At 40.8% G+C, this 27,030-nt stretch overlaps 1 protein-coding gene across 1 annotated transcript; it reads left to right on the top strand.

Annotated features, from left to right (window-relative positions):
• LOC124132938 lies at positions 1-27,030 on the top strand. The gene is made up of 25 exons (XM_048400903.1): positions 1-131; positions 6,131-6,448; positions 7,350-7,546; positions 8,825-9,013; positions 10,123-10,286; positions 11,499-11,682; positions 12,243-12,376; positions 12,857-12,965; positions 13,462-13,653; positions 13,963-13,998; positions 14,153-14,317; positions 14,727-14,882; positions 15,702-15,890; positions 16,390-16,499; positions 16,933-17,089; positions 17,874-18,067; positions 18,508-18,595; positions 19,264-19,456; positions 20,591-20,763; positions 21,597-21,752; positions 22,358-22,503; positions 22,889-23,031; positions 23,747-23,844; positions 24,895-25,036; positions 25,561-27,030. The coding sequence occupies exons 1-25, from the start codon at positions 80-82 to the stop codon at positions 25,632-25,634; spliced, it is 3,759 nt and encodes a 1,252-aa protein (XP_048256860.1). The 5' UTR covers positions 1-79; the 3' UTR covers positions 25,635-27,030.

The following is a 27,030-nucleotide window of genomic DNA, read 5'->3' as shown; positions in this document are numbered from 1 at the left end:
ATGACCCATAGGACATTCAGGTCGTATATGAGTGCAGCTCTTGGGTCGTCATCCTTCAGTTTACACAGTGTTTCCAAGTATGAAGTCTCACAGGGTTTTCGTAATAGTGATATTATTAGGTGCCTATAATGGTAAGTGTCTTTTCATATTTTCAGTTTCAAATGTAACACAACACAGTGTATCTGCGTTATTATCTTCATTCATCATCCAGAACACGATTTTCTAAAGAGACTAAAATGCAAATTGTGAATACGAGTGTGAGTTGAATGTATTGCAACAGGAAAGCTTTTTTGAAGTGACCACTTTTCATTTTTAGATGACAATTTTATAAAACTGATATCAGACAATGTCACGTCAATGTATTTGAATGGTATCTATGTAGTGAATCCCAAATACATACATTCATTGTTGTAATTATGTCAATTACACATAATCTTTTTTGATGTCATGTTTAGAACATTGTGCGCTTCAAACTCCCATTACACGTTTCTATTGCCTAAGAAATAAACAATAGTGGGCTGTTTTTTGGTTTACGAGTGTGCCTGTCGCTCAAAGATGAGTGACGGTCATTGTTATGTAACAACCTGTTTCTTGAAAGGAAACATTATCATAACTGGCACGATAGTCTAACGTTTGCTTGAGACTAATAATCTTCAAAATGTATATTTTAAATTAGTAGTTACTTTGTAGGTTGATAGTATGTGTAATACACTTTATATTTTTATTTGTATAAAAGTTAAAAACTTTAGAACTTTACAGTGTGTAAAGAACTTATCTATATTGTCGTTATGCCAAGTATTGTCATGAATGTAGGTAGCAATATTTGTTTTGTAAATAAGATCGTGAAGTTATGACACATACAAATACCGCCTGGACAGTGAGTGTCGTGCAAACGTCGGACATATGCATAAAAATCTTTAACGAAGAAGGTCTCCCCGTGTTAGGTACAATACCCTAGTCTTCCCCGTGATAGACATGTCCTGTCACTGTCATGTCTGTTTCACAAATATATCACTCATGACTGACATATATCATTTCAATTTCACATTTACCTTTTGCAATCGCCTTCAGTTCCTGCTTGGTGACCCCAGCCGCATTACGGGTTTCCCTTAAAGAGACGTTTATAGTAAAACGTGTTTTGAGGTGGCGTTCACAGTCACGAATTGTCGATTACAGATAAAACCGATCCGCACGGAGGATGTGTACACCAAATTACAGTTTCTCATGGCGATGAAGAAATTATATTATTTGAAATAGATATGTTTGTAATCAACAATAGTGATTTATGTACATCTTAAAGATAAGTATACCTGTAACTTGTATTGTGAGCTATTAGTATGATATGTATGTACGTATAATCGCCCATCCTATCTTCCATGTATCATTCATTGGCATTCACCTGAACTCGATTGGGGTACAAAAGAAGTTCAATACCAGGCAATGGCCTATTTTTTAATTTGTTTGGTTCTTATGAACGCATCATTCAGTGATATTTTCCCCTTGTTAATTCCTGCAGTCAAGGAATATCCAAACTCACACAACCGTCAGGTAATTAAAAAGACATTAAGTTCATTGCAGTTTTAATACGATCGCTACCGAGTGACATGAGGCTCCATCCCAACATTCCGCATTGTTTCTTGGGCAACTATAACAACGCATTTCAACCAATGGCGAGATGGTGCTTAATGTCAAAGCCACCCCATGTTGTTTTGATTATGCTAACGTATGACTTTGAGAATCAACGTAGATCAACGACGTCAATAATGTCCCTGGTCGTTTACTGTTTGCATCGTAATTGCTACCTTATGTCATATTACCTTAAGTCGTAACGTTACGTTACGTTACAAGGTTTGGCTTTACAGCGTCGCCATTAACTGTGTCTTATAGTAATATGACTCTAAGGGCTTCATTTGACTGGATTTTGAATGGAAATAAGCGACAATTTAAACGTAATAAAGACGGTTATGCATTTAAATCCAGATACACATATTTAACCTTTTGAATTGGAGAAAGCAGTGGACCGTCGAAAGTTATATAAGGAAATTATTTTTCATATAATGTATAATATATGTATACTAACATTCCATCTTTTGATTTTCGAAATAATAATTTTTTTGGGACAGTATTTATTTACAAATGCATAATTTCTACTTTTTTCTAGCCCCATTATTTATCCCAAAACGGCCAGAGTATACACAGTAACCGTTGATCATATTTCAGTCAGCCGTTAAGCCTATACATTTTGAGCATCAAATTATTTTGTTTGTGAGAAATCTCTATTATCATGTTTTATTTCAAAGCACGTGAACGCCTGCATACCAAACATGGTTGACACGGGACACAGTGATTAATTATCTGTCAATCACACATTCTCCTCGATTGAACTCGTGATAGATGTTCATTACGTGGCCATGCTTCAAGGAACGCTCCATGACATGTTTACAACTAATCCGATATAGACATCTTTAGGGTGTTGTATGTTTTCATCGCAGTCATCAACTGCGAGAAAAATTGATAGAATAACTATGTCAATGACTGAAGGTCAATTCGCCAAACTAAACCTGTATCGTGCTATTTTCAGATTACGTACAATGAAAATAGGTTTATGTTATTTATTATTCTTAAAGAATATTAATACAAGTATAATGACTGACAAATTCCCATTTAGAAGCTGTAGCATCAAAGAAAATATTGAGTTAAACTTCTTTAATCTTTAAGGTGAGGTGAAGTGAAATGGGGTTTAACGTCGCATCCAAGATTATTGCACTTATACAGCGACGTGCATGTACGTGTGTGTGTTTGTGTGGCTGCTTCTACCAGTGCGGACTGATGCCGATTTATAGTGCTAGCTCACTGAGATACCATGCCGCAGTTTAACATGAATACCCCACTCAGACACATTATACTGACTCCGAGTCGACCAGTCCTTGTTTTAGCCCCTTTTAACGTCTTTTGGTATTACGCGGCCGGGGATCGAAACCCGGACCTTCCGCTCTCCGGGCGGATTCTCTACCACTAGACCACGGAGGTGGTCTTTAATCTTTAATCTTTGGTAGAGATGCTGGTAATCAACTACTGGGTAGGACATGGTTATACAGCTAATATTACACGTACCGAGAGATTACATATATGATTAATAACATTGCTTAGTATGTTATTGATTGGGCGATGTTATATGTAGCTAGGTGTACAGCTACTAATACAACTGATTATGTTGTCCGCCATGTCCTAAGAACTGTCACTCGTCTTATCCTGAAAAAACAAGCGTTCTTGGGTTGTCACAAATGCTTGAGATATAAGGGTTGCTTGTGTCCATCATGGCAGTGGGGGCACGGGTGGCCCAGTCGTCTAAGGCGCCTCGATTCGCTGTGCAGAGTTTCGTCCCTTGGGCACGCCAGAAACCTATGATTGAGGGTTCGAATCCCGGTTCGCCCCGATTATGTTTCTAGGTTTGTCTGCACCATACTCGTGCTTGTGGGTTTCACCGTAGTGGTAAACGTCTGAGTCCTGCATCACTTCGGGCTTTCCTCCCACATTAAGCTGACACGCCGTGATTTAACTGGAATAATGTTAAAAGCGGCGTTAAATCCAACTCACTCACTCACTCATCGTGGCAGAAGGGACTTATCGCCTTCACGGCTAATGACAAAAAGAACAAATTTCGAAGATTTTATTTAGGTACCAAAGGAAACATTTTCATGTCAAATTTGGTGACTAGAGTAGACGAGCACAATAAATTATGATATTTATGCTCGATCTTGTTTGTATAAGTATACATCGAAACGTATGGACGGTTATGTAGAATTCAGATAGTTGAACGATTTTGCAAAGTCAGTGTGCTACCTGAGATAAAAAACAGCATCACGCTTCAAAATTTCAAAAATTAGAATAAACAGCTGATACGCTGTTCTTTGTCTATGACCATCATGGCCTGTCATTTATGACAGGCGTGATTGACGTTTCCCATGGCAACCTAAAACGTCGTAACCTCCAATGCGTTGAGGAGAACAATGACTTCGGTTAGTGAGCCATATCCCCGGGGTGGGGCTGATTGTCCTGAGGGTGGAGGTATTGAGAAAGACGATATATATTAAAGAAAATATTGTTTGTCAAAAGGGGAAAATTAAAACTACCTGAAGCTAAGACAAAACATGTATTATTCTGTAGGGATTTGGCGTAATTTTAGGGTGGTTTTGTTGTTCATACAATTGGTCATAGATGACGTCTTTCATGTCGCCATTGCGTAATTGAACATAACCTACTGCTAAGAGTTATGGCCATGTGTATGAGGTTCCCTACGTCGGTGTGGAAACACTGAGGAATACCCCTTGGGCGTGTATGTAGATCAGGCGGATAATGACTGTATTTCCGTGACTGAGGTAATTAGGTAATTAGCGTACGGTGTCATGTGCCATGGTTGATTCATAGTTGTACATTTCACGGTGAAATCGACATTGATTGACTCAGTGATGACAACATTGCACTGATCAGTTAATTACCGCTGCTCCATTTGTATGTTTCGTTGCTCATACTTTGTACTATTCAATTCTTGAAGGGGATGCTCTCTGGGATGGTTTTTGTTTTAAAAAATCGAAACAGATTCCCTCTTTTTTTGGTCACACCACATATGGCTCGCAATGACATGGAGATACAAGTGATTTTGTTTATGACTGAAATCAACACATACCTTTTAAATTTTAGCCCTCCACAGAAGTTAAGTTTAGAATTCAAAAATTAGATCCATTACTTAAATCTATCGGGGATCCGCCTATGAAGGACGTTTTGTGGATTTATTTTTTAGTTATATGTACCACAATGATCGTGAATATATTTTAAAATATTTCTCCTATACTCTGTCAAAATTTAAATAACTCATCATTAAAGACATCACGACACTGCGGCCGTGGAGAAAACAATATGTTCTTTAACGTGCCCAAGAAACTGTCATGTTTTGTGTAGGATGTTTATAGCGCATTCATTGTGTTGTCATGGAAACATAAAAGTACATGTCACATACTTATAAACAGGATGCTGACAAAGTATGGTTGTTTTTCGCAAGTAGCATGTACAATGACGGATATAGTTTTATCAGATGAAAAATTGAACTCAGTGTGATTAGTGTTGGTATTTGTAGTGTACGTGGACTGAGTGGATGTTTCTGCTGGTGGACTGTCGACCCCGAGTTTCATCATAAGCTCACTAGCATTAATCTATGTTCAGTCAACTACAAAAGAAAAGTTTGGGCCGAGACATTAAAACAGCCCCACACTGTATTGCTAAACGTATATAATAATTAAACGTTTTTCTGTACCTATAATCAGCAGAATCTCTACACTTGTACACAGAAGTCGTAATTCAAAATTATCATATCCTTTTTTCAACAAAATCAGTAAATGCATTATCGTTCACTTCATCGTCTTTTTCACACTGTTTCCGATTTTCACATTTAATGTTGGTCAAACACTTGTGATTAAAGATGCCCTAAAGTATTAAAATCTGTAAAGTTGCTTGGTTGACTCTACTTGCCCTTAAATATATCGCTTCTGTTATTTTTAACAAACTCAGTAATGCAGTATCGTGTCACTGGATTTTCTGTTTAATCTATCACTTGATTGTCTGGTTTGTTTTACAGGCCGCCGTCGCATGGCACGAGTACTGCTGTGCGGGGTCAAGCAATAAATACTTACTTTTTATGCAAATTGTGTGAATTGTGGGTGTTACCAGTAGGGCAGGACATTCTTACCATTTTCGTGAACACCTGGTGACTCATTCGTCACTACTCGCCCCTTTCCGTAACCTGCAAGAAGAGTCTTCCCCCTATCGATGAATGTTATGTGCGAAAATACGACAAACCAATCAGAATGCTGTAATCCACTTAATGGTCGCTAGTCGTGTGACTAGTACACTATTTTACATTGTTGAGGTGACCTATTGTGAATCGGGTGGTCAAAATTGGAATAAATGTTGCTTTCCCAGCGGGTAATATAACAGATTGTGCGTCATCGTGTAGTGATGCTACAATTGAGTTGTAATACACACCTCTGCTCTCGTGCGATTACTACACTACGCTTTAAAACTACATTCAGTCACTCACCCTACTTATGATTATGCATATGATTGTTATCCTCAGTTATAGCCGATGACCACGACCATGACCACCAGCAGGCCAAACCAGACGACCCACAATCCCCTAAGGAAGATGGCGACAACACCGGAAGTGACAATGGAAATGGAAAAGATGGGTCCTGGAATATCCCCGGAGGCAATTTCCCCGAAGGATCCGAACTTACAGGGAACGGCCTGGACAGGTTAACTGACAGGTTTGAGGAAATGTTCGACGGGCCCAACGGCCAACAGGGATCCGAATCAGCTGGGATTAAAAACATGTTCAGGAACCTTGGTCAAAAGCTGGCCAACTTGAGACGATCCCAGAACGCTAATCCGAGAGGTAGATACTGATGCTGCTTTGATAACCTTTTTCTACTGAAGCTATAACTACTTATGCAGCTAGTTCTTCTTCTTCTACTACTACTACTACTACTACTACTACTACTACTACTACTACTACTACTACTACTGCTACTACTACTTCTACTACTACTACTACTACTACTACTACTACTACTAGGGGCGGTCGGGTAGCCTAGTGGTTAAAGCGTTCGCTCGTCACGCCGAAGACCCTGGTTCGATTCCCGACATGGGTACAATGTGTGAAGCCCATTTCTGGTGTCCCCCGCCGTGATATTGCTGGAATATTGCTAAAAGCGGCGTAAAACCATACTCACACACTCACTCACTACTACTACTACTACTGCAACTACTACTTTTGTTTGTTTGTTTGTTTGTTCAGCAATATTCCAGCTATATGACGGCGGTCTGTAAATAATCATGTCTGAACCAGACAATCCAGTGAGTGACATCATGAGCATCGATCCACGCAATTGGAATACGATGACATGCATCAACCAAGTCAGCGAGCCTGGATTGTCTGGTCCAGACTAAATTATTTACAGACCGCCGTCATATAGCTGGAATATTTATCTATCTATCTATCTATCTATCTATCTATCTATCTATCTATCTTACTATCCTCTGAACCCCAGTCGTTTCAAGCTATACAATGTGCTGTGCAGAGTTACGTCCCTTAGACATGCCAGAAACCTATGAAGACGAACCTACCTTGATTATGTCTGGGCTTTAATTACCAATCCGGGCTCGTGCGTTTTACTAAATTGGTATACGTCTACGACCTGCATCACTTCAGATTTTCCTCTCACATCGAGCCGTGAAATAACTTGAATCCTGTTCGTTAAACCCAACAATCTCACTCACCAAGTTATAATTTTCAGGTCAAGGTGACCCTGACCCTCTTCCCCAACCCTTCGCCAGCAACCCGTGTTTCCAGAGTCAGGAGAAGATTCAGGAATTCTCCGACGAAATGTCGGACCTTTTACCAGACGCAGATATTACAGAGAACGTTGATACGGGAGAAGATTTCATGGAGGGCCCGGATGAAGAACCCAGTGAAATTATAGAGAAGATGTCGGTGAGAAGTTCAAATCAATTCTCAAACTTTAAACCCTGTTTATACAAACACTTGCGTGGACTCTAAAACTTGCCTCACGCCTTTAACTTGTCGTCAGAAAAAACAACCTATTTATGTAAAAACATAAAAATATCAGGTCTTTGAAAGACATTTAGAAGTGATACACATAAGGAAGAGAATGTATTGATTTCAACTTCTTTATTATGAGGAACACAACGTTTCGGAATACATGCTTACTCCTTCATCATGTGAAACGTGTTCCTCACAATAAAGAAGTTGACATCCATAAATTCTCTTTCATAAAAATATCCGATGTATTTACTTACCAAACTACTTGGTGCATAACGAAGGATCGACACAAATATTTGCATACAGTTAAGCACATTTTTTGATGACTTAATATTAATATCTCCATCTGTAAGAATACATTTATCCCTTGAATGCAGCCCCATTGATATTATTGATACTGCCATTCATGCCCATGAACATTATCGTAATATGAAGTTCCAGGCTAACTAGATGTACCAAACATTAGATTACCATGAAGTGAGGTGAGGTGAGGTGAGGTGAGGTGAGGTGAGGTGAGGTGAGGTGAAATTGGGTTTAACGTCGCGTCCAAGATTATTGCACTGATATAGCGACGTGTGTGGCTGCTTGTACTAGTCCGGACTGATGCCGATTTATAATGCTAGCACACTGAGATACCTTGCTGAGGTTTAACATGAATACCCCACTCATACACAGTATCCTGACTCCGAGCCGACCAGTCCTTGTTTAGCCCCTTTATGCCGAACGCCAGACAGGGTATCAACAAGTACCATTTTTAACGTGTTTTGGTATGACGCGGCCGGGGATCGAACCCCTGACCTTCCGCTCTCCGGGCGGACGCTCTACCACTAGACCACGGAGGCGGTCTACCATGAAGTGACCATTCAAGAAAAGGAATTGAGGACTGAAACTCCATCTCTGGGATTTCATGAATATATGTTTGCATCTTCCGCTGTGAACTCATGAATAGAGATATTTACATGAATTGACAGCATAAGTAGTGATTGAATATGGTTTTACACCGCTTTTAGCAATATTCCAGCAATATCACGGCGGGGGACACCAGAAATGGGTTTCAAACAATGTACCCATGTCGGGAATCGAACCCGGGTCTTCGGCGTAATGAGCGAACGCTTTAACCACTAGGCTACCCGACCGCCCCTTCACACAGCAGAAGTAACTATGTCCGTATTCTAAGTGATCCAGAACTATGTGTTATCCTTTGTGCAGGACTTCACCCTGGAGTGTTTCGCCCCTATGCTGGATAACCACACCAAACACCAGATGTGTCGTATGTTCTCCAAGAAGTCTCTCCGAAGCTTCCAAAAGTTGATGAGTGTTGGAATGGACTGTGTGGAGGCCCTGGATGACATCAACAATGATGGCCGGCATGACGACGATGACGATGACGATGACGATGTAAGTTTCCTTAAACTTTTATCTGGACGTTTGGTTTACTTGCCGACGTCGCATGGCAGACGTTTTGCTATGCGGTGTCAGGAAGCCCAACACATACTTGTTTATGTTTGTTTGTGTTAGTTGCGTGCGCTTTTTTGCCTTTTTCGTCCAAAGGAATCCGTTTCGTCGGATAATCGAGAATTGTTATTCTCTGGCGTTGACGTTTGGTATTTAAACTGAGGGGCAAAAGGAAGTATACCAAGTTTGTAATTGAAAATTGAAAGAAATCTTGTTAATTTTGATTACGTATATTTAACTCTCACTCATTCCTGCAACTCTTTTTAAGTAATCTGTGGCTTGCTAATTTGGAGTAAAAATAAATTGGTACAATGAAGATAGATATCAAAGAATCCTTTCAGCAGTTGTGTATTATTTTTTAAAGTTTTAAATCAAATTATGTTTTTAATAATAGAAGTCATTTTTGAAAGCTAACTTAGCACCAGTAACATTCATTTTTTTATTAAGATACAACTGACTTAAGATATTTTCAGTTGAAAATCAAACATATGATCAAATCAACTGAGAGGTATAGTTACTTTTTCTGCTCAGCTTATATCGCGCTTCCTCACTCCCAAGTACGGCTATTACTGTCCAGGTTTACTGTAAATAGGCTACTTATTCATCACGAATATACGAGGGGCGTTCAATAAGTTTTGCAACTTCAATACAAGACCAAGTCGCAGAATATCTTTTGCACTTTTATTTTTCAATATAATCTCCATTCACCTCCATACACTTATTCCATTTGTCCTTCAAACTTTTAATACCACTTTTATAGAAATCCGCAGATTGGCCCTCTAACCACGCCTCTGTGTCCTCGTCATCCTGGAAGCGTCTTCCACGTAGGGCAGATTTCATTTGCCGGAACAGGAAATAGTCACTGGGGGCTAAGTCTGGGCTGTAAGTTAAATCACCCACCCTACAGCCCAGACTTAGCCCCCTCATCGCTTCAGACAAATAATGTAACTGAATGGTCATATAATGTCATATAAATGGAATTCCTTAGTGACGAGAGTATTATTGTTTTATTTTGAAAGGTCCAGAATATAGGTTTGTTTTCTCTTTCTTAGGACGACCTTGATCTTCCACATCAGATGTTACTGATGCAGCACATGAAGAAGCGTCCATTTGCCCAGTGGTCAAAAACTGACATTGACCGTGCTTTCAAACTGGCACCGGATACTTTCGACGATGACGTCATTGAGGGTCTGTCGGATAACGTCTTTGAGTCCAGGTACGTAATATATAACTGATACCTCAGAGCTATTCTCATGAAATGACAAACTGGTTTTCTTTGCATCTTGTGTTATGCCGGTGTATTCCTCTAAACCATCCAACAAAAACAGATTACCAGTATAAGAATCCTTAAAACACAGGTCTATATATCCCGTTCTGCGCAATAATCCTACTCTAGTATTACACTACCAATTAACATACTGACATTTTCTAAATAATCTTGAAATCTTCTTCTAATTTAGGAAAGGTATATGCAATGAATTAATATTACAACTCCATTGCTGCACATAGCAAATTTGATATGGCAGAGAAGTTGAATGGGGTCGAATGTATCGATGTTTATCTTTCTGGGAAGATTTTAAGCGAATAGCTATTGGTTTGCGTGTACAGATCTACATTGCTAACGTGCTCTGTCAGATTAATACCTGATCTTCAGATCGTCGTTCCATAGAATCAAACATGTAAACTGCCGGACAAAAGAAAGTACACTCATATTTGATGTTGGCTAAAAACAGAAATTGTTGTTCGACTGTGTGAACCTGTATTGGGCAAGGGTTGCATAGTTGTGTTTTGAACCTTAACTTTGTAGTGTTTCGGCAACTGATAACGTTTGCAATTTTTTGTGTCAAATCCAATTTTGAAGTGTATACTTTCATTTGCCCGGCTGTGTAGCATTATGGCATTGCTCGCAAGTTTGATTCGTTTCAAAATTCAACTTTTATTGTGTATATCACTTGCAGTTGATTACCCAATTACACACAGACAATGCCTCAGTTTGACACAAGTATCCAATTACAACATCAAGACATGGACCGAAAATGGACACCAGATCACGAAGCAGAGTCCTCCTTTAACGGCGCACTCTGCTCAGAAGTCAGATGTCCATTTTCATAACTCTATATTTTGTTACTGATACAATGTGTCAAACTGCCTCTATGTAATCATTTACTGCTAGATTAATATACATCATAGGATTTGAACTAGCATACATTAAGAGCGGTGTTTGAGGGACTGCCAATTTGCCGGAGCCTAGTCCTCCGGTACTGATAGGTGTTTGACACATGTTACAAGTAATTATTTTTTAACCACGTTACATGTTGATACTCGCAAAAACTGCAACAATTGTTTCTGAATCTATGCGAGTTATTCCATGTCCAGTTCAATAAATATTTTGAAATGACAACTAATCAACTGTTACATTGATTTCCAGCCTTCAAGACCTTGGGCGCTTGGTCATGCGGAATAAAGGAAGTCCGGCCATGCAGGGTGCGCTGAGGCAGAGGATAGCAAAATGGAGGGTGCCAAGTCGCATGAGCTCAGCAGACATTGCTCGAGTAGGTGCCGGCCTGGCTGCCTTTGACCCGGAGGACCTCGATGACATCAAGCCTGAAAATGTAATCTCCTTTATGTTTTCTAGTATTTAGCTTCTTTCACGTTACTTGCTTCAATGTATTTCTGGCTATATCAACATATTTTTGAAGTATCGATTAGATTTTTTGTAAGAGACGGACTATTTTTTCGGTTGTATATTTTCCTCTGAAAGGATGGACAATAATGTTTTTCACAAATCATTTTGGGACGTCCACCATCTCCAAGTCAAAACCTCTTAAAAAAGCATTAATTGTGGTGTTGCGGATGTTTCAGACCCAGTTGCCTCGCTATCTCACTGAAAGGGATGTTACGGCTGTTTCAGCCCCAGTTGCCTCCATATCTCACTGATAGGGTGTTGCGGATGTTTCAGCCCCAGTTGCCTCCATATCTCACTGACAGAGATGGTACGGCTGTTTCAGCCCCAATTGACTTCTATTTCACTGATAGGGATGTTACGGGTGTTTCAGCCCCAGTTGCCTTCGTATCTCACTGGTAGGGATGTTACGGGTGTTTCAGCCCAGTTGCCTCCAGATGTGATTGCTTGTGATGTTACGAATGTTTCAGTCGCATTTTACTTTTCTAGCTCGCTGAAGCTAACTTGGATGATGTTGACCTTGATATTGATGACGATGATCCAAGGAGTCTGACTATTGGCCGTTTGATGATGAAAGGAATTCAGAAACACCCATCAGAATACACAAGGGTCGACATCAGAAGGTAAGCCAAGGCTCTAAGTGGTACACTCTGGATAACATGTGCTCTTTTTCTGTTTTCAAACATAGTGAGTGATTTGTGTTTTACGTCTCTTAAAGCAATAGTCAAGCGATATCCGGGATTTTAATCGAGTACAGATTATGATTAAAAAAACAACTACATTTTAAAGCCTAATATAGAAAATACTTTATCCAAAGGGGGCGTCGGGGTAGCCTAGTGGTAAAAGCGTTTGGCTCATCACGCCGAAGACCCGGGTTCGAATCCTCACATGTCCCCCACCGTGATATTGCTGGAGTATTGCTAAAAGCGGCGTAAAACCATACTCACTTTATCCAAAGATGATGTACACCAGCATTATAGTTCATAGGATTGGACTTGACGAAAGGGATATGTGTGCCAAAACAGGCTGCAGTTACCGAGTTTACATCCTATCCTATTAAAGTCTCAGAGAGTTTGCATGATTTAAATGAATGTATTTTCCAGAATGCTTCCATTCATGAAGAGTGACCAAAACATGGTCCGTGGTCTGGACTCCGGCGCCCTCCTGCTAGCTCTGCCGGACGTGTCCAAACTTAAATTCGAGTACGACGAGGTGAGCCACATGAGTGAGTGAGTGAGTGCGTGAATGAGTGCGTGAATGCGTGCGTGAATGAATGAATGAATATGACGTCGCATTAGCATTATCTCAACCACATAGTGACGAGAACATGTTCAGGAATTAAAATGCATGCTATCAAATATAATAGTTATATACAGGTGAGCTACACGGGCTATGTCAATAATCTGATATCGTTCACTGATTGGTCAACTGGCCAATTATTTTGAACTCTTTAGTCTTTTAGGAATGGCAGCAATATCAAGCAATAAAACAGTGGTTAACACCATAACTAGTTGCAAGATATATATGTTCGTTTGTTTGTTGTGGGAATCTCACTCGATTCAGCCCATACATATTTAAATAATTAAGCGCCTTCATTTAACGAGTTTAACACTTTAACTGTTGCTTGACTGATGACATTTTAATACTATCTATGCCGCCGATTTTGATAGAAAGACAGTCACACACATAGTCGTACGGGATGTTCCAGGCTCATCCGATCTGCAGGAAGCTCCGCGAGTTGCCGGACTGGGATGAAGATCGCGACATCACCCAGGAGAAACTGCTGAAGCTGGGTCCTATCATGGCTGGGTGTGGAAGAGACTTCTTCGATGATCTCCCTTCGACAGTTATAGACGGGGCGCTGACTGCCATCAAGGATATCGACTTCGATGACACAGAGGTACGAGCCACTGGCTTTTTATAGTTATATCAAGGCGTGTCAGCAAGGTGTGGGAGGAGAGCCCGAAGTGATGCAGGTCTCAAACGTTTACCACTTTGGTTAACCCCACGAGCACGGGTATGGTGCTGACACACCCCTAGAAACAAAATGAGGTCACCATGTCAGGGTCACCCATGTCTCTCTAAATCAGTGTTAACCTGCTCTGAATCAGAAATACTACTAATTAATCATTTAAAAAAAAACTAAACATTGAAATGTTCTTATGATAGACATACAGAGTATGACAGATTTTGATTTCTTTTTCCGCAGGCTGGAGATCTTCTTGGAAAACTGAGTATTCCCGAGGTTGGTAGTTTCAAAATAAATTAATTGAATGTAAATGAGTATTGAATAATAATATCATATATTTTTGTAATATTTCAAACTTATCATAATTATGTCGGAATGAAGCGTAATTGTAACAATTATCATTTTAAACTGTCTACATTAATTGTTACAGTTCAAAGACTTCACGTCGGCCCACTTCAGGCAGATTGGCAAGCTTGCCAAGGCAATGAGAGCCGACGACATTGATGACTTACCCGACAGCGTTGTTGCCGAGACTCTGGATGACCTTGACGACGTCGACATGGACGACTGGAAACGGAAGATGTTCATCATAAAGGTAGGCCAAATATTATCACTGTGCAGTTGTGTAAAGTTATAAACGTATTAAATCACGATAGTCATGCATCACTACAATTAGCCTGGGGAATAATTGTCTGGATAAGGGACCAATCACTTAAAACCGAGAAGGGAGTTTTTGAAAAATATTATTACGAGAAAATGCTGGAAGGACATTATTTGGCCTCATAACCCCACCGTCATTGCTGTATGTCCTAAGTAGTATGTCGTGAGGGTTTCTCCAAGATATATTTGGTTCCCCCATTCAATAAATAATAAAATTATAGGTCTTGAAAAAGTGCCCGAAAAAATACTTTGTCTCCAGCAGAAATCACACGTTTTTACAAATTCACTATTTCCAATTTCGATTTTGCATTTTGCCATGTTAACATTTTATTTTTCCACTTCAGGCAATGGCCACCAACAAGAACAAGCTCCCTATCAAACTCCTACTTCTTCCTCATTTCGCTGAAGCCCTCAGCATGGACGACATTGAAACAGCCGACGTACAAGACATCAAAATGCACCTGGCCGGCGCCGGCAACATCAAATGGAGAAGAAGCTTGGTTGGTTCCTACATTATACTTTTGCATCATCAATGAATAATGACATCAAAGCGATTTTAGTAAAGAACGATATATCCTTGTTAAGGCACAACTGGGTCTCGTCTAAGAACGCGATCTTGGCACTGTCGTAGTTCCGTGACAACATATGAGATTTACAATCATCTTAGTGCGAAGGACGGACCCTGATCCCCGTTTCTCAAAAAACATCTTAGCGATCGTAACTTCTATACTTTAACATAGACTTACGGCTGGCGTAGCGCTAACTTCGCTGTGTGGAACGAGGTCAATGGCTATAACCTGATCAGGTGATAAATGTCGCCGTTGATTCTGTTCTCTGATTACCCTTTGTCTCTGCATCTACATTTCGGTAATTCGAATATATGTAGATATACATTTGCAAGTCTTTGAGTATAGTGAACTTTTCAAGTTTTTCGTGTTATAATTAACCCAACTTTTTAAAACCATTTTTTAATCATGAAAATAAACCCATCAATCGCTTTCTTGTGCTCAGATCAATCACAAAAATGGTCTCATTTGTTAATGTGCCATATCTGGTTCAAAGGTTATGCCGATTATATAGTTTTGTCAGAAATCCAATATGGCCGCCAATATAGATCATAGGACAATATTTAGCCGAACATCAAAATGCATTTACTAGCCACTATGAGAATTACAAAAATGTAAGTTAAAAAAATATATGTTTCGGTGCATGGGGAACACATGTTCCTACTAGACTATGGTGAAAACATCGATATAGACGACTGTAGCTTGGAGAATCAGGTTTCCCTTCATATATATATATGCATCTTCATCCCGCAGGCCTCCGCGCTGTTCCACAAGATACGCGAATTCAACCCCAGCCTAAACGTTGACGACTTGCACGAACTCGGCAGCATCGTCACAGGTATGTCCGAAGAAGACATCAGCAACATGCGTGATGACAAGATGAACGTCGTCAACCTCGCCGCCCAATTGGCCGACCACGAAGACGACCTCTCCCTGTCACAGGTTGGTTAAGTTATAAATAAACACGGCATGCAGCGTTAGGACAACAAACCGGGTAGAATTTTATTCATGCGTACTTGCCCAAGTTTTCTTAAATTGCAATGACAAGGTCATTGATGAACATATCACAGAACACGATATGTGTTCAGCTGAGGTGTTTGTCTGAAAGGTGAAGTTTCCGTGAAACATCCGGGCTGTGATTTACCAGACTCGTGAAGATCGGGGTAGAATATGTCTTCAGCAACCCACACTTGTCGTAAAAAGCGACTCTGCTTGTTGTAAGAGACGACTAACGGTATCGGGTGGTCAGACTCGCTGACCTGGTTCAAGCATATCATCGTATCCCAATTGCGTGGATCGATGCTCACGATGTCAATCACTGGATTGTCTGGTCCAGACTAAATTATTTACAGACCACCTTCATATAGCTGGAATATTGCTGAGTGCGGCGTTAAACAACAAAGAAACAAATATGATTTACCAACTCCCTCTTTCTCCCCAGTCTGAAGCCATGGCAGTAAAGATTAGAAATGCCTTCAACTTCGACAACCGCAACACTGTGGAGATGGATGAAACCGACGTGTTGCAGGTGGCACCTTTCCTTCAGTACCTGTGAGTGAAACTCGTCAAGTCTAACACGTGTGTCTTTTACGTGGAATGTGCATAATAACAGAGCATTGTACTAATTCTAAATTAAACAAAAGGCATTTGGTAGCTCTGTCGTGTGAGGCGCCATTAATCGCTTTGCAGAGTTGCATCCCTTGAGAGTGACAGAAAATTATGATAAGGGGTTCCTGATGATGTTAAAAGATTTGTCTTCACGTAGCCTCACGACGACGAGCACCCAGGTTCGAGTCTTAAAATGAATACAATGTATGAAGCCCGTGTCCACTCCCCATCCAACATCAACTCCCCATCCCCATTCTCATGCTCGCCCCATGCCTTTCCCAAAGCACACCCATCGCCGTGATATTGCTGGAATATTTCCCCTCACTCACTCACTCCGACATGTATATATACTAACCTTGATATTCTATCTGTCCAGACCAGAAGCCCAGTTCAACAAGATCAAGATGTCACGGCCTGCCAGAGAGGCCTTCCTCACGGCCATGAACAGAGGCGCTAAGTCTAAAATCAACCGAGAGAAGCTCATATACCTCATGGGGCAGGGAGAATCCATGCTAAACACTCAGGAATACCGAGTATGTACCATGTGGATAGACGTTTGTTATTCTAGGGGGCCTGGGATTTTCTTTTAAATCATTTGTCCCAGAAAAAAAAGAAAAATGTTTTTGCCCCAGGCTCACCATAAAAACTTGTTCGTTGATTTGTTCCAAAATGTCCTGAACAAAATGCGTTTTGGGTCTTCAGAAATATGTTCCTGCAAGGGCATTTGTTAAATATGCACACTGACAAATATGAAAGTGTTTGAAGTAAAACATATACTAGAGTCAGACCAAAACATGTGGTGGCCCAGTCGTCTAAGGCGTCGCGATTGCCTGTGCAGAGTTGCGTCCCTTGGGCACGCCGGAAACCTTTGATTGTGGGTTCGAATCCCGTTTCGCTCCGGTTATCTTTCTAGGTTTGTCAGCACCATACCCGTGCTCGTGGGTTTTACCGAAGTGGTAAACGTTTGAGACCTGGATCACGTCAGGCTTTCCTCCCACAATAAGCTGACACGCCGACTGGAAACTGTTAAAAGCGGCGTTAAACCCGACTCACTCACTCACCCAAAACATGTCACCAAACAGAACTGAAAATGCGAAAATGCATTGTGGAGAAATAGAGCATCTCACCCGAGTGTCTTTCGGTCTCAAATATATCAACACGAGTGGATAAAAGTGGAAGAAGAAGTTGTTGAAAAGGAATGTTGATGTTGGCACATTATTAAATGCATATGTATGCTGAGAAATTGAAAGTTCCATGTCAATTAAAATAAAACGACCACCGTTGACTCCAACCTTACAATGTGGTTCCCCCATGCAGATGACGGACATGGGGACGGAATGGGACGATAGGAAAGTTGCGAAGCTTGGAGGTCTTCTTCAGGGCATGCCAGACAAGGTCATCAGGAGGCTGCCAGGCTCTGCCCTGATGAGAAACATTCGCAGCTTCTCCGGGGCAGCGCTCACCAAGCTCCAGGCAGAGGCCATCATGAGCAAGGTCGAGGAACATGACTCGTAAGTACTCGAAAAACATTTCCGTTGTCTATTCTGAGCGTTGTCTAAACATTTTCTTCCGTCGTTTGGGGGATGTGGTAGCAGTAGTAGAGTGTGTGTGTTTTGGAGGAAGGGTAGGGAGTACAAAGATTGTTGTTGGTTTGATGTTTAACGCCGCACTCAGCAATATTCCAGCTATATGACGGCGGTCTGTAAATAAGCGAGTCTGGACCAGACAATCCAGTGATTAATATCATGATCATCGATCCACGCAATTGGGATCGATGACATGCATCAACCAAGTCAGCGAGCCTGGCCACCCGATCCCGTTAGTCGCCTTTTACGACTAGCATAGTCACCTTTTACGGCAAGCATTGGTTGGTGAAGACCTGATCTACCCCGGAATCTTCACGGGTCGGGGTGCACAAAGAAACAATGAAACAATGCATTTCTGATTTCAGGTCCTGGAACTGCAAACGTGAGCGACTGGCCCAGGTGGGACCTTTCCTGAAACACCTCAGTGAAGACAAGCTGAAGACCATCTGTAAGGTAAGACAAGGTCTTTGAAAAGGCTGCCGTAGTTCCGTTACATTCAGCCATTCAGACCATGCATCATGATTCCACTATACAGTAAAGTACGTTTATAACGAACACGCTTAAAACGAACTGACGGATATAACGAACTGATTTTTTGGTCCCGACTATTTGCCATATTTATGCTGTTTTTATGCGAACTACGGTTATAACAAACTAAAGTTAGTGGCCCCTTCGAGTTCGTTATAACCGTAGTTTACTGTATTAAACAAGGGAAGCCCAGTAGTCTTAGATGCCCCAGTCCACAGTGTAGATCTAGAGGTGCGCACCTATGACCTTGATTATGTTTCAAGGTTTGTCAGCACCAAACGAGGTGGGTTTCACCAACGCAGTGAACATCTAAGACCTGCATCACTTCGGGTTTCCTGTATTGTATGTATTAGTGAGTGAGTGAGTGAGTATGGTTTTACGCCGCTTTTAGCAATATTCCAGCAATATCACGGCGGGGGACACCAGAAATGGGCTTCACACATTGTGCCCATGTCGGGAATCGAACCCGGGTCTTCGGCGTGACGAGCGAACGCTTTAACCACTAGGCTACCCGACCGCCCCTTGTATGTATTAACATCAAGCACTTCGTATAAACGTCCCTATATGTACCATCCATCTGGTTCTGTTTTCAGTCCGAGATGGCGGCTGCAGCCTCTGCTGTGATCAAGGGCATGAACCGCAACGACGAGGCCAGGATGGAGAGAAGGAGGCAGGGATTTATGAGGGAAGAGACTATGATGACAACAGATGGAGAGAAGAGAGTAGTGCAGCTCATTCAGGAGAGCCTGAGTTCCGACGTGGCGACAAGGAGGAGACGGGCCGTTGGTAAGTCAGTAGAACGCACAGGTTGACAAGGAACTTTGTAATTTCAGATTCCTGTAAATTCGGGAAAATAACATCCACATTAGCGGAAATTACGTCCCCGGAAAGGGAATATTCTTGTTTATGTTATAATATATTATCTGGTGAATTGGATAACACAACCGTATTATTCTCTGTCGTGGGTTGGATCCATTATCAGACGCGTATACTTATTAAGATATTGTTTACTTATAATAGTGTGGAACCAGGGTGCCGTTGTACAAAGCGATCTTAGCGCTAAGGTGAAATTAACTCACTTACCTTAACATACACTTACGACAGTCGTAGCGCTTAGGTGATCGTAACTCACATACCTTAACATACAGTCGTAGCGCGAAGGTTGTTTAGTACAACGGCAACGTGGTTGATAAGGTGATCTAACTAAATCCCATATCTCAGGATCAGCTGGTTGCGACTACTCCACGTTTTACATTGATTATGAATCTTGGTCAGTCATATCCAATTCATGTCTAAAGGGATCTATAAACGTAAAAAGTCTGCGTGGGGTTCTGAAAATTAAACTGATATGCAATGACATGGATTTAATATTTTGAAATGAAATTTGACTCAAAATCTGCTTTTATCATTATTTAAAATTCTGTTTAATTGATACGTTAACCGAGATATTCCACTGGAAAACGAAGGAACTACAAATTGAGTGAGGAAATTTAGTTATATTCTCTACGGCTCCAGATACAGATCATTCATCAAATCTTCATCTATTTGCAGAATTGCGTCCCTTGGGCACGCCAAAAACCTATGACTGTGGGTTCGAATCCCGGTTCGCCCCGATTATGTTTCTAGGTTTGTCAGCACCATACCCGTGCTTGTGGGTATCACCGAAGTGGTAAACGTCTGAGACCTGCATCACTTCGGGCATTCCTTCCACATTAAGCTGACACGCCGTGATATAACTGGAATACTGTTAAAAGCGGCGTTAAACCCAACTCACTCACTCACTCACTTTACCTGAAGTCCGGCAGAGTGTTAAAGAGCACATGTCTAAATCATATGGCGTTACTCATAGTGATGATATATAAGATCAAGAGTTTGTGCTTAAGTCAGAAATCAACATTCCTTACAATGTATGTTTGGCAGCTGGGCCCACCTGCCACCAGATTAAGACCCTCGGGTCGAAAGCTGCCTTCCTGGACGTGACGACTCTCTCCGCCATGGATCAGACAGAGTTCCCCAACTGTCTGCAGACTCTGGGATCTATCAGCGGTTGGGAGAAACCTCAGCTCGCAACTCTGCTGGACAAGACAAAATATGTAAACACCGCATCATGCATGCCTCACTTGTCACCAGGCGCACAAACAAAGCGGGGTTTCATATCCCACAAACACAAAAGCATTTTAATTTCAATCATTGTCACCCTGTAATCCGTATACCTGCGGAAGATGCACAGTTATTATTATTATTATTATTACTAATTTTTACAGATTATTATAATTTTAATTTACAGATTAATATTATTATCATTATCATTATTTACAGATGATGATGATGACGATGATGATGATGATGATGATGATTATGATTATGATTATTATTATTATTATTAATGTACAGATTAAAATAAAAAAATGCAGCAAAGATGGTTTAGATGATCCTGTGCGTCAGGCTGGTGATTTTCCAGAAGTGAAGTGATCTTCCAGCATCTAGGCCGCCTCCGTGGTCTAGTGGTAGAGCGTCCGCCCGGAGAGCGGAAGGTCCGGAGTTCGATCCCCGACCGCGTCATACCAAAACACGTTAAAAGATGGTACTTGTTGTTACCCTGTCTGGCGTTCAGCATTAAGGGGCTAAAACAAGGACTGTTCGGCTCGGAGTCAGTATACTGTGTCTGAGTGGGGTATTCATGTTAAACTTCGGCATGGTATCTCAGTGAGCTAGCACTATAAATCGGCGTCAGTCCGGTCTAGTACAAGCAGCCACACACACACACACTGCTATATAAGTGCAATAATCTTGGACGCGACGTTAAACCCCATTTCACCTCACCTATTATTATCATGGATTATCATAAAGGACATATTGCTCTACATATCGCTGTCTTCCTTTCTCGCCCTTGGACACCGGATTAAAATCTCATTTCTCACCCTAGGTTCATGGTCCCCCCAAAACGTGGAGCGTAGAGATCGTCAGACAGGCGGGAAGCATCCTGGCCGCCCTCACGCCAGCCGAGCTGAGTCAGATCAAGCTGTTCACCCTCGATGCCATAGCGTCCGCAGGAAAACATCACCTTTTTTCACAAGAACAGGTATTTGTTCCATGCCAAGGAGGTGCACTCGTTTAGAACACCATACCAGCAACTACTGATAATTCCTGATCCTTGTATCCATGTTAACGCAAGGCCACTGAAGCAGTGACATTACACAACTGTAATGCTTCATACCACATAAAACCATTTCCATACTGATATGAAATATCTACTGTAAGCGGACTCTCCGACTATTCTCATAAGCATGTGTCTACGATTCCCTATTAAAATTTAATAGTGATGATACCAGGTGTTTATGAAAAGGTGAACGTGTCCTGCCCAACCGGTGGCACCCTTCACAAACACATGCAAATGCAAGTCAATTGAACACCTAAAAAACACATATCGTACAAGTCAAATTAGGGAATTGCATCGAACATCATTTTTGTCACTGATGCATCAAATTTGGAAATGTTCTGTACGTGTCTGACACAGAACATTTTGAAAGCTTTACGGAGGCAATGAATGTTGTAACCCTGATCAAATAGATTTTGAGCAAGAGACGCAGGCCGCTCTTTGAAATATTCATAGAAAGAGCATGACTGATTGCATCTCATAAGTTGTGAAATGTAGACACCAATACAACTGTTAATGTTTATTTTCAGTTGAGGGTTGGATTTTACCGATGGTTGAACAACTCCAAGGCTAATGACATCAGCAGAGTTTCAGCAGCAGAAATGACCTCCCTCGGCAACTTCATCTGTGCCCCCGAGCCCTCAGATATCCTGCTGTTCTCATCCTCGGCAATCAGGTACGTGTTGCAGGACCCGTGAAGATCCGGGGTAGAATAGATCTTCAGCAACCCATGCTTGCCGTAAAAGGCGACTATGCTTGTCGTAAGAGGTGACTAACGGGATCGGGTGGTCAGGCTCGCTGACTTTGTTTTTGCCTGTCGTCGATCCCAATTGCGTGGATCGATGATCATGATATCAATCACATGATTGTCTGGTCCAGACTCGATTATTTACAGACCGCCGTCATATGGCTGAAATACTGCTGAGTGCGGCGTTAAACAACAAACAAACAAGGTGTTACAGAGTATTAACAAAACAACTAGTTGGGACATCAAGGTTGAAATTAAAACAGATTCTGATTTTGTGACTAATTAGACTCAACTATGTGGATTCTACTTTCAGAGGTGCGCTAAATGTGATTGGCGGATTGAGGTCATGTGACCAAAATCAACTGCGGGCCTATGCCAGACAGACGATAGCAATCTATGGTGGAAATGTAGGCAGTTGGAACGAACCCGTTATCTCCGATATGGGAATAGTCATCGGTATGTGGCAATAGTATTTATGTATATATCATTCCTATATCCTATGAGATAGCAAAAAGGTTAGAGGGCATTATTGCTGAAATGTTATAAAAATGTATCCATTTCTGGACGAGGACTTCTCAAGGAAACTTGTTTGTCCTGTGACACGAAATACGAAGCCTAAATGCCAAACATGTTTTTCTAGTTTTGAAATGTCTGGTTTCCTGTACTTCCATCGTGCATAATAAATCATCCTTTTTCATATTACCTGATTCTTGACAACGATGAGCATATTATTAATTGATTCCTTCTTTGAAATGCATAGCCCAGTCGTCTAAGGCGCTCGAAGTGCAGAGTTGCGTCCCTTGGTCACGCCAGAAACCTATGATTGTGGGTTCGAATCCCGGTTCGCCCCGATTATGTTTCTAGGTTTGTCAGCACCATACCCGTGCTCATGGGTTCCACCAAATTGGTAAACGTCCGGGACCTGCATCACTTCGGCCGTTCCACCCACATTAAGCTGACATGCCGTGATATAACTGGAATTATGTTAAAATCGGTGTTAAACCCAACTCATTTAATCACTGAAATTTATAGATTAAAAAAAAAATTCATGAAATTGACATATTGTACTAACCCCGGGAGACAAACAAGGGCTTAACCTCCCTTCGATATCATAACTTCGGATGATATCACTCCAGATGTTTGAAATGTAACATTTACACTTTGACAACAGGTGGACTGAAGGCAAACCAGATAAGAATGCTGAGAGCCAAACAGATTGCTGTTATAAGCACAGAAGTCATTCCACATCTCACAGTTGATGTCATACAGGTAGATGAACATTTAAACTCCAACAACTCAAAGAGGTCGATTTAATATTTTAAATATATCATAAAATAACCTAGAAAACGAAATACTATTTCTGAAGGGCACAGAAAAGTTTATGGTTTCGACACCTGCCATCAGAAATCATTGGATACTTATAGGGGTGACACCAGGTGTTCGCGAAAGAGGTGAACTTGGTCCGCCCTATCATAACACACATCTAGTAAATGCGTAAGGTCGCTGTGCAATTTCCATCGAAGAACATCTTGGTGGGGATTCCGTATCAGAATAGGCCATCAGAAATCTTTGGTGGTACTTGGAGGTTGGTTGGTTGGTTGGTTTGTTGTTAAACGCCGCACTCAGTAATATTCCAACTTTATGACGGCGGTCTGTCAATAATCGAGTCTGGACCAGACAATCCAGTGATTGACATCAAGAGCATCGATCCACGCAATTGGGATCGATGACATGCATCAACCAAGTCAGCGAACCTGACCACCCGATCCCGTTAGCCGCCTCTTACGACAAGCATAGTTGCCTTTTACGGCAAGCATGGGTTGCTGAAGACCTATTCTACCCCGGATCTTCACGGGTCGGTTGTTGAAGGTGTCGTAATGGATCCGGTATTCAGACTCGGTGACTTCCTACCATCAGGTCATCATACCCCGACGGCGTGGATCGTTGCTCACATTATCTGTCACTGGACTGTCCGGTCCAGGCTCCATTACAGTAAACTACGGTTATAACGAACACGCTTATAACGAACTGACGGATATAACGAACTTACTTTTTGGTCGCGACATGCTGTATATGTACTTATAACGAACTACGGTTATAACGAACTAAAATTAGTAGTCCCTTTGAGTTCGTTATAACCGTAGTTTACTGTATTTACGTTGACGTTATATAGCTGGAATATTACTAAATGTGACGTTAAGCAAAAAACAAACAAACACTTCTAGACATGCTATATCTTACAACAACGGATTTTTTCAAAATGTTAGACGTTTCTGTAATATAAAACCTTTTTAATCATACCTTTTACTATTTATTTAGTCGTTCACCGCCACCCAAATGAACAGGTTCAGCGCAAACCAGGGTAATGCTTTCACTGAGGAACAATATCGTCATCTCTCCGCAGACAAAAAGGAGGTCGTTTCTCGCAAAGCGACCATTGCATTCAGAGAGTTTCCCGCTGGTAAGCTATAGAAACACTAGAAGATGCATTTAAATTATGGTTTTACTTCCTGTTTGCATCAATAAATGGAGCACGGGTTGCGAAATCTACGGCAACGAGATTAAATTTTTTAAAGGTTTCGTCCCTTAAGCGTACCACAAACCCATGATCGTGGGTTTGAATCTGAGATTCGCCCTGGTAATGTTTTTTTCTAGGTTTGTAAGTACCATTACCGAGCTGAGGTGTTCCATCAAAGTCGTAAATATCTCAGACCAGCATTACTTCGGCCTTTCCTCCAACATCAGGCTGACACGCAGTGATATTAACAATCTCATTAAATCAGATCTTAGTTCTCGCTATCGCTACTTAGAACTTAGATCTGATTTTAATGAGATTGTGATATTAATGAAATTATGCTCAAAGTGTGATAAAGCCATACTCGGTCACTCAGTAGAATACAATCAACTTGTAATCAAATTGTAATGAGTCTCCAAATATATTACCGCTGTGTGTTGTGTATTGAAATATAATGATAATATTTTCAGGTGCCGCTGGTCTATCTTACTTGACACCATTATCCGCCATCGCCTGTTTGATTGGTCTCTTCCTACGCTTTTAATAGCACGGTGTTCATAACACCGATATAGTTGAGTATCTTTGGTATGGATACAAATATCTTAAGAAATCTCTGGAAGAAAATGGGAGGGATGCAACTATCAAATGTTGAAAGTGCCGTGAAAACATCTTCTGTAGAATCTGTTTTGTGAATTCCAATCAAACTAGACATTCCAGAATTGTATAATTTTTTATTTACGTGTGCATTTAAAATGTAAACTGCCGGGCAAATGGAAGTATACACTTGAAAATTGGATTTGACCAAAGAAATCACGAACGTTATCAAAACGTTATATGGTGCAAACAAATCACAACTATGATACCCGCATCAAATACATCGTAATGGAACCATTTTCTTTTTGGGGGTTCATTTTTAGCCACCATCAAACATGGGTGCATACTTTCTTTTGCCCGTCAGTATACATAAAAACGTATGTTTTGAAATTTTGAAATGTTTGTGCAAGGAAAGTGCTGAAGGCACTGATTGCATACTTGCTAATTAAACTTACCTGTCCATGAAGGTATCGCATGCACATTGGCAGTGATGAAAGATTTGTTGTTTATATGTGAGTATGTCTATATTGTTTTTGTGTTGTTTATGCGACATAAACACGTTTTTATTTATCACTATAAAGTGTTTGATGGTCAACAATCGGTGTCACCATAAGCTGCCTTGTAACCCTGTTGAATCGTTATTTCTGTACCATTATTATGCAATTCAGCATATATTTCAGCCATATTACTGCAATAGTATCTAAAATAGAAAGAAAAAATGTTTAAGGCTGCTATACATCAAGATTAACATAAGCAATACAAAACGTGAATATTTACTCTAAATAATTCGACCTGTTTTGGCATTTAAAAGTAAATGCTTCTCCTACTCGTGCAATAGACATGAGAAAATGGCACTTCAATACGCACTTCACAGGTAAAAACTACAGTATTAATCGCTTGACAAATGACAATTTTGAGTAATTTTATGTCCGTGTAAGGGGGTGTTGGGGGCGACCATTTTAATATCTAGGGAATTCAGAAAGGTGTAAATCATTTGACCCCATTTAATATTGTTGTGCAATTTCTGGAACGAGAAAATATTTTTTAAAAAATGAGTAAATCAAACATAACTACATGGTACGACTTCATACACACGTTCAACTCATATTCAAAATGAAGAAATGATATTCGTATCAAGTTATTCGCCACATGTGTGAATCTTAAACATAATTGATTATTTTTCATATTTTTCAGTCTTCAAAGCACGTTTATGTGATATACGATTGTTTATGCTGGTGATGAAACATTTATGTATATACTGTGCAATTTTCATTCTTAATCCAGCCAGCCATCTCAGTTTTGCATGTCACAATTTCATATCGATAATAAATCATTGCCACCTGTCA

This window comes from Haliotis rufescens, unplaced genomic scaffold (genome assembly GCF_023055435.1).
Source record: "Haliotis rufescens isolate VD_foot unplaced genomic scaffold, xgHalRufe1.0.p SCAF_20, whole genome shotgun sequence".
Taxonomy (NCBI): Eukaryota; Metazoa; Mollusca; class Gastropoda; order Lepetellida; family Haliotidae; genus Haliotis; species Haliotis rufescens.
Note: the sequence above shows the minus strand (reverse complement) of the source record. Positions and strands in the feature narration are given on the sequence as shown.

Bases quoted from the DNA above. Each gene is read 5' to 3' on its own strand.
- LOC124132938 (XM_048400903.1), top strand. From the start codon at position 80: ATGAAGTCTCACAGGGTTTTCGTAATAGTGATATTATTAGGTGCCTAT. The intron at 9,014-10,122 runs GTAAGTTTCCTT...TCTCTTTCTTAG, and splicing joins ATGACGATGACGATGACGAT to GACGACCTTGATCTTCCACA. The intron at 23,845-24,894 runs GTAGATGAACAT...CTATTTATTTAG, and splicing joins TCACAGTTGATGTCATACAG to TCGTTCACCGCCACCCAAAT.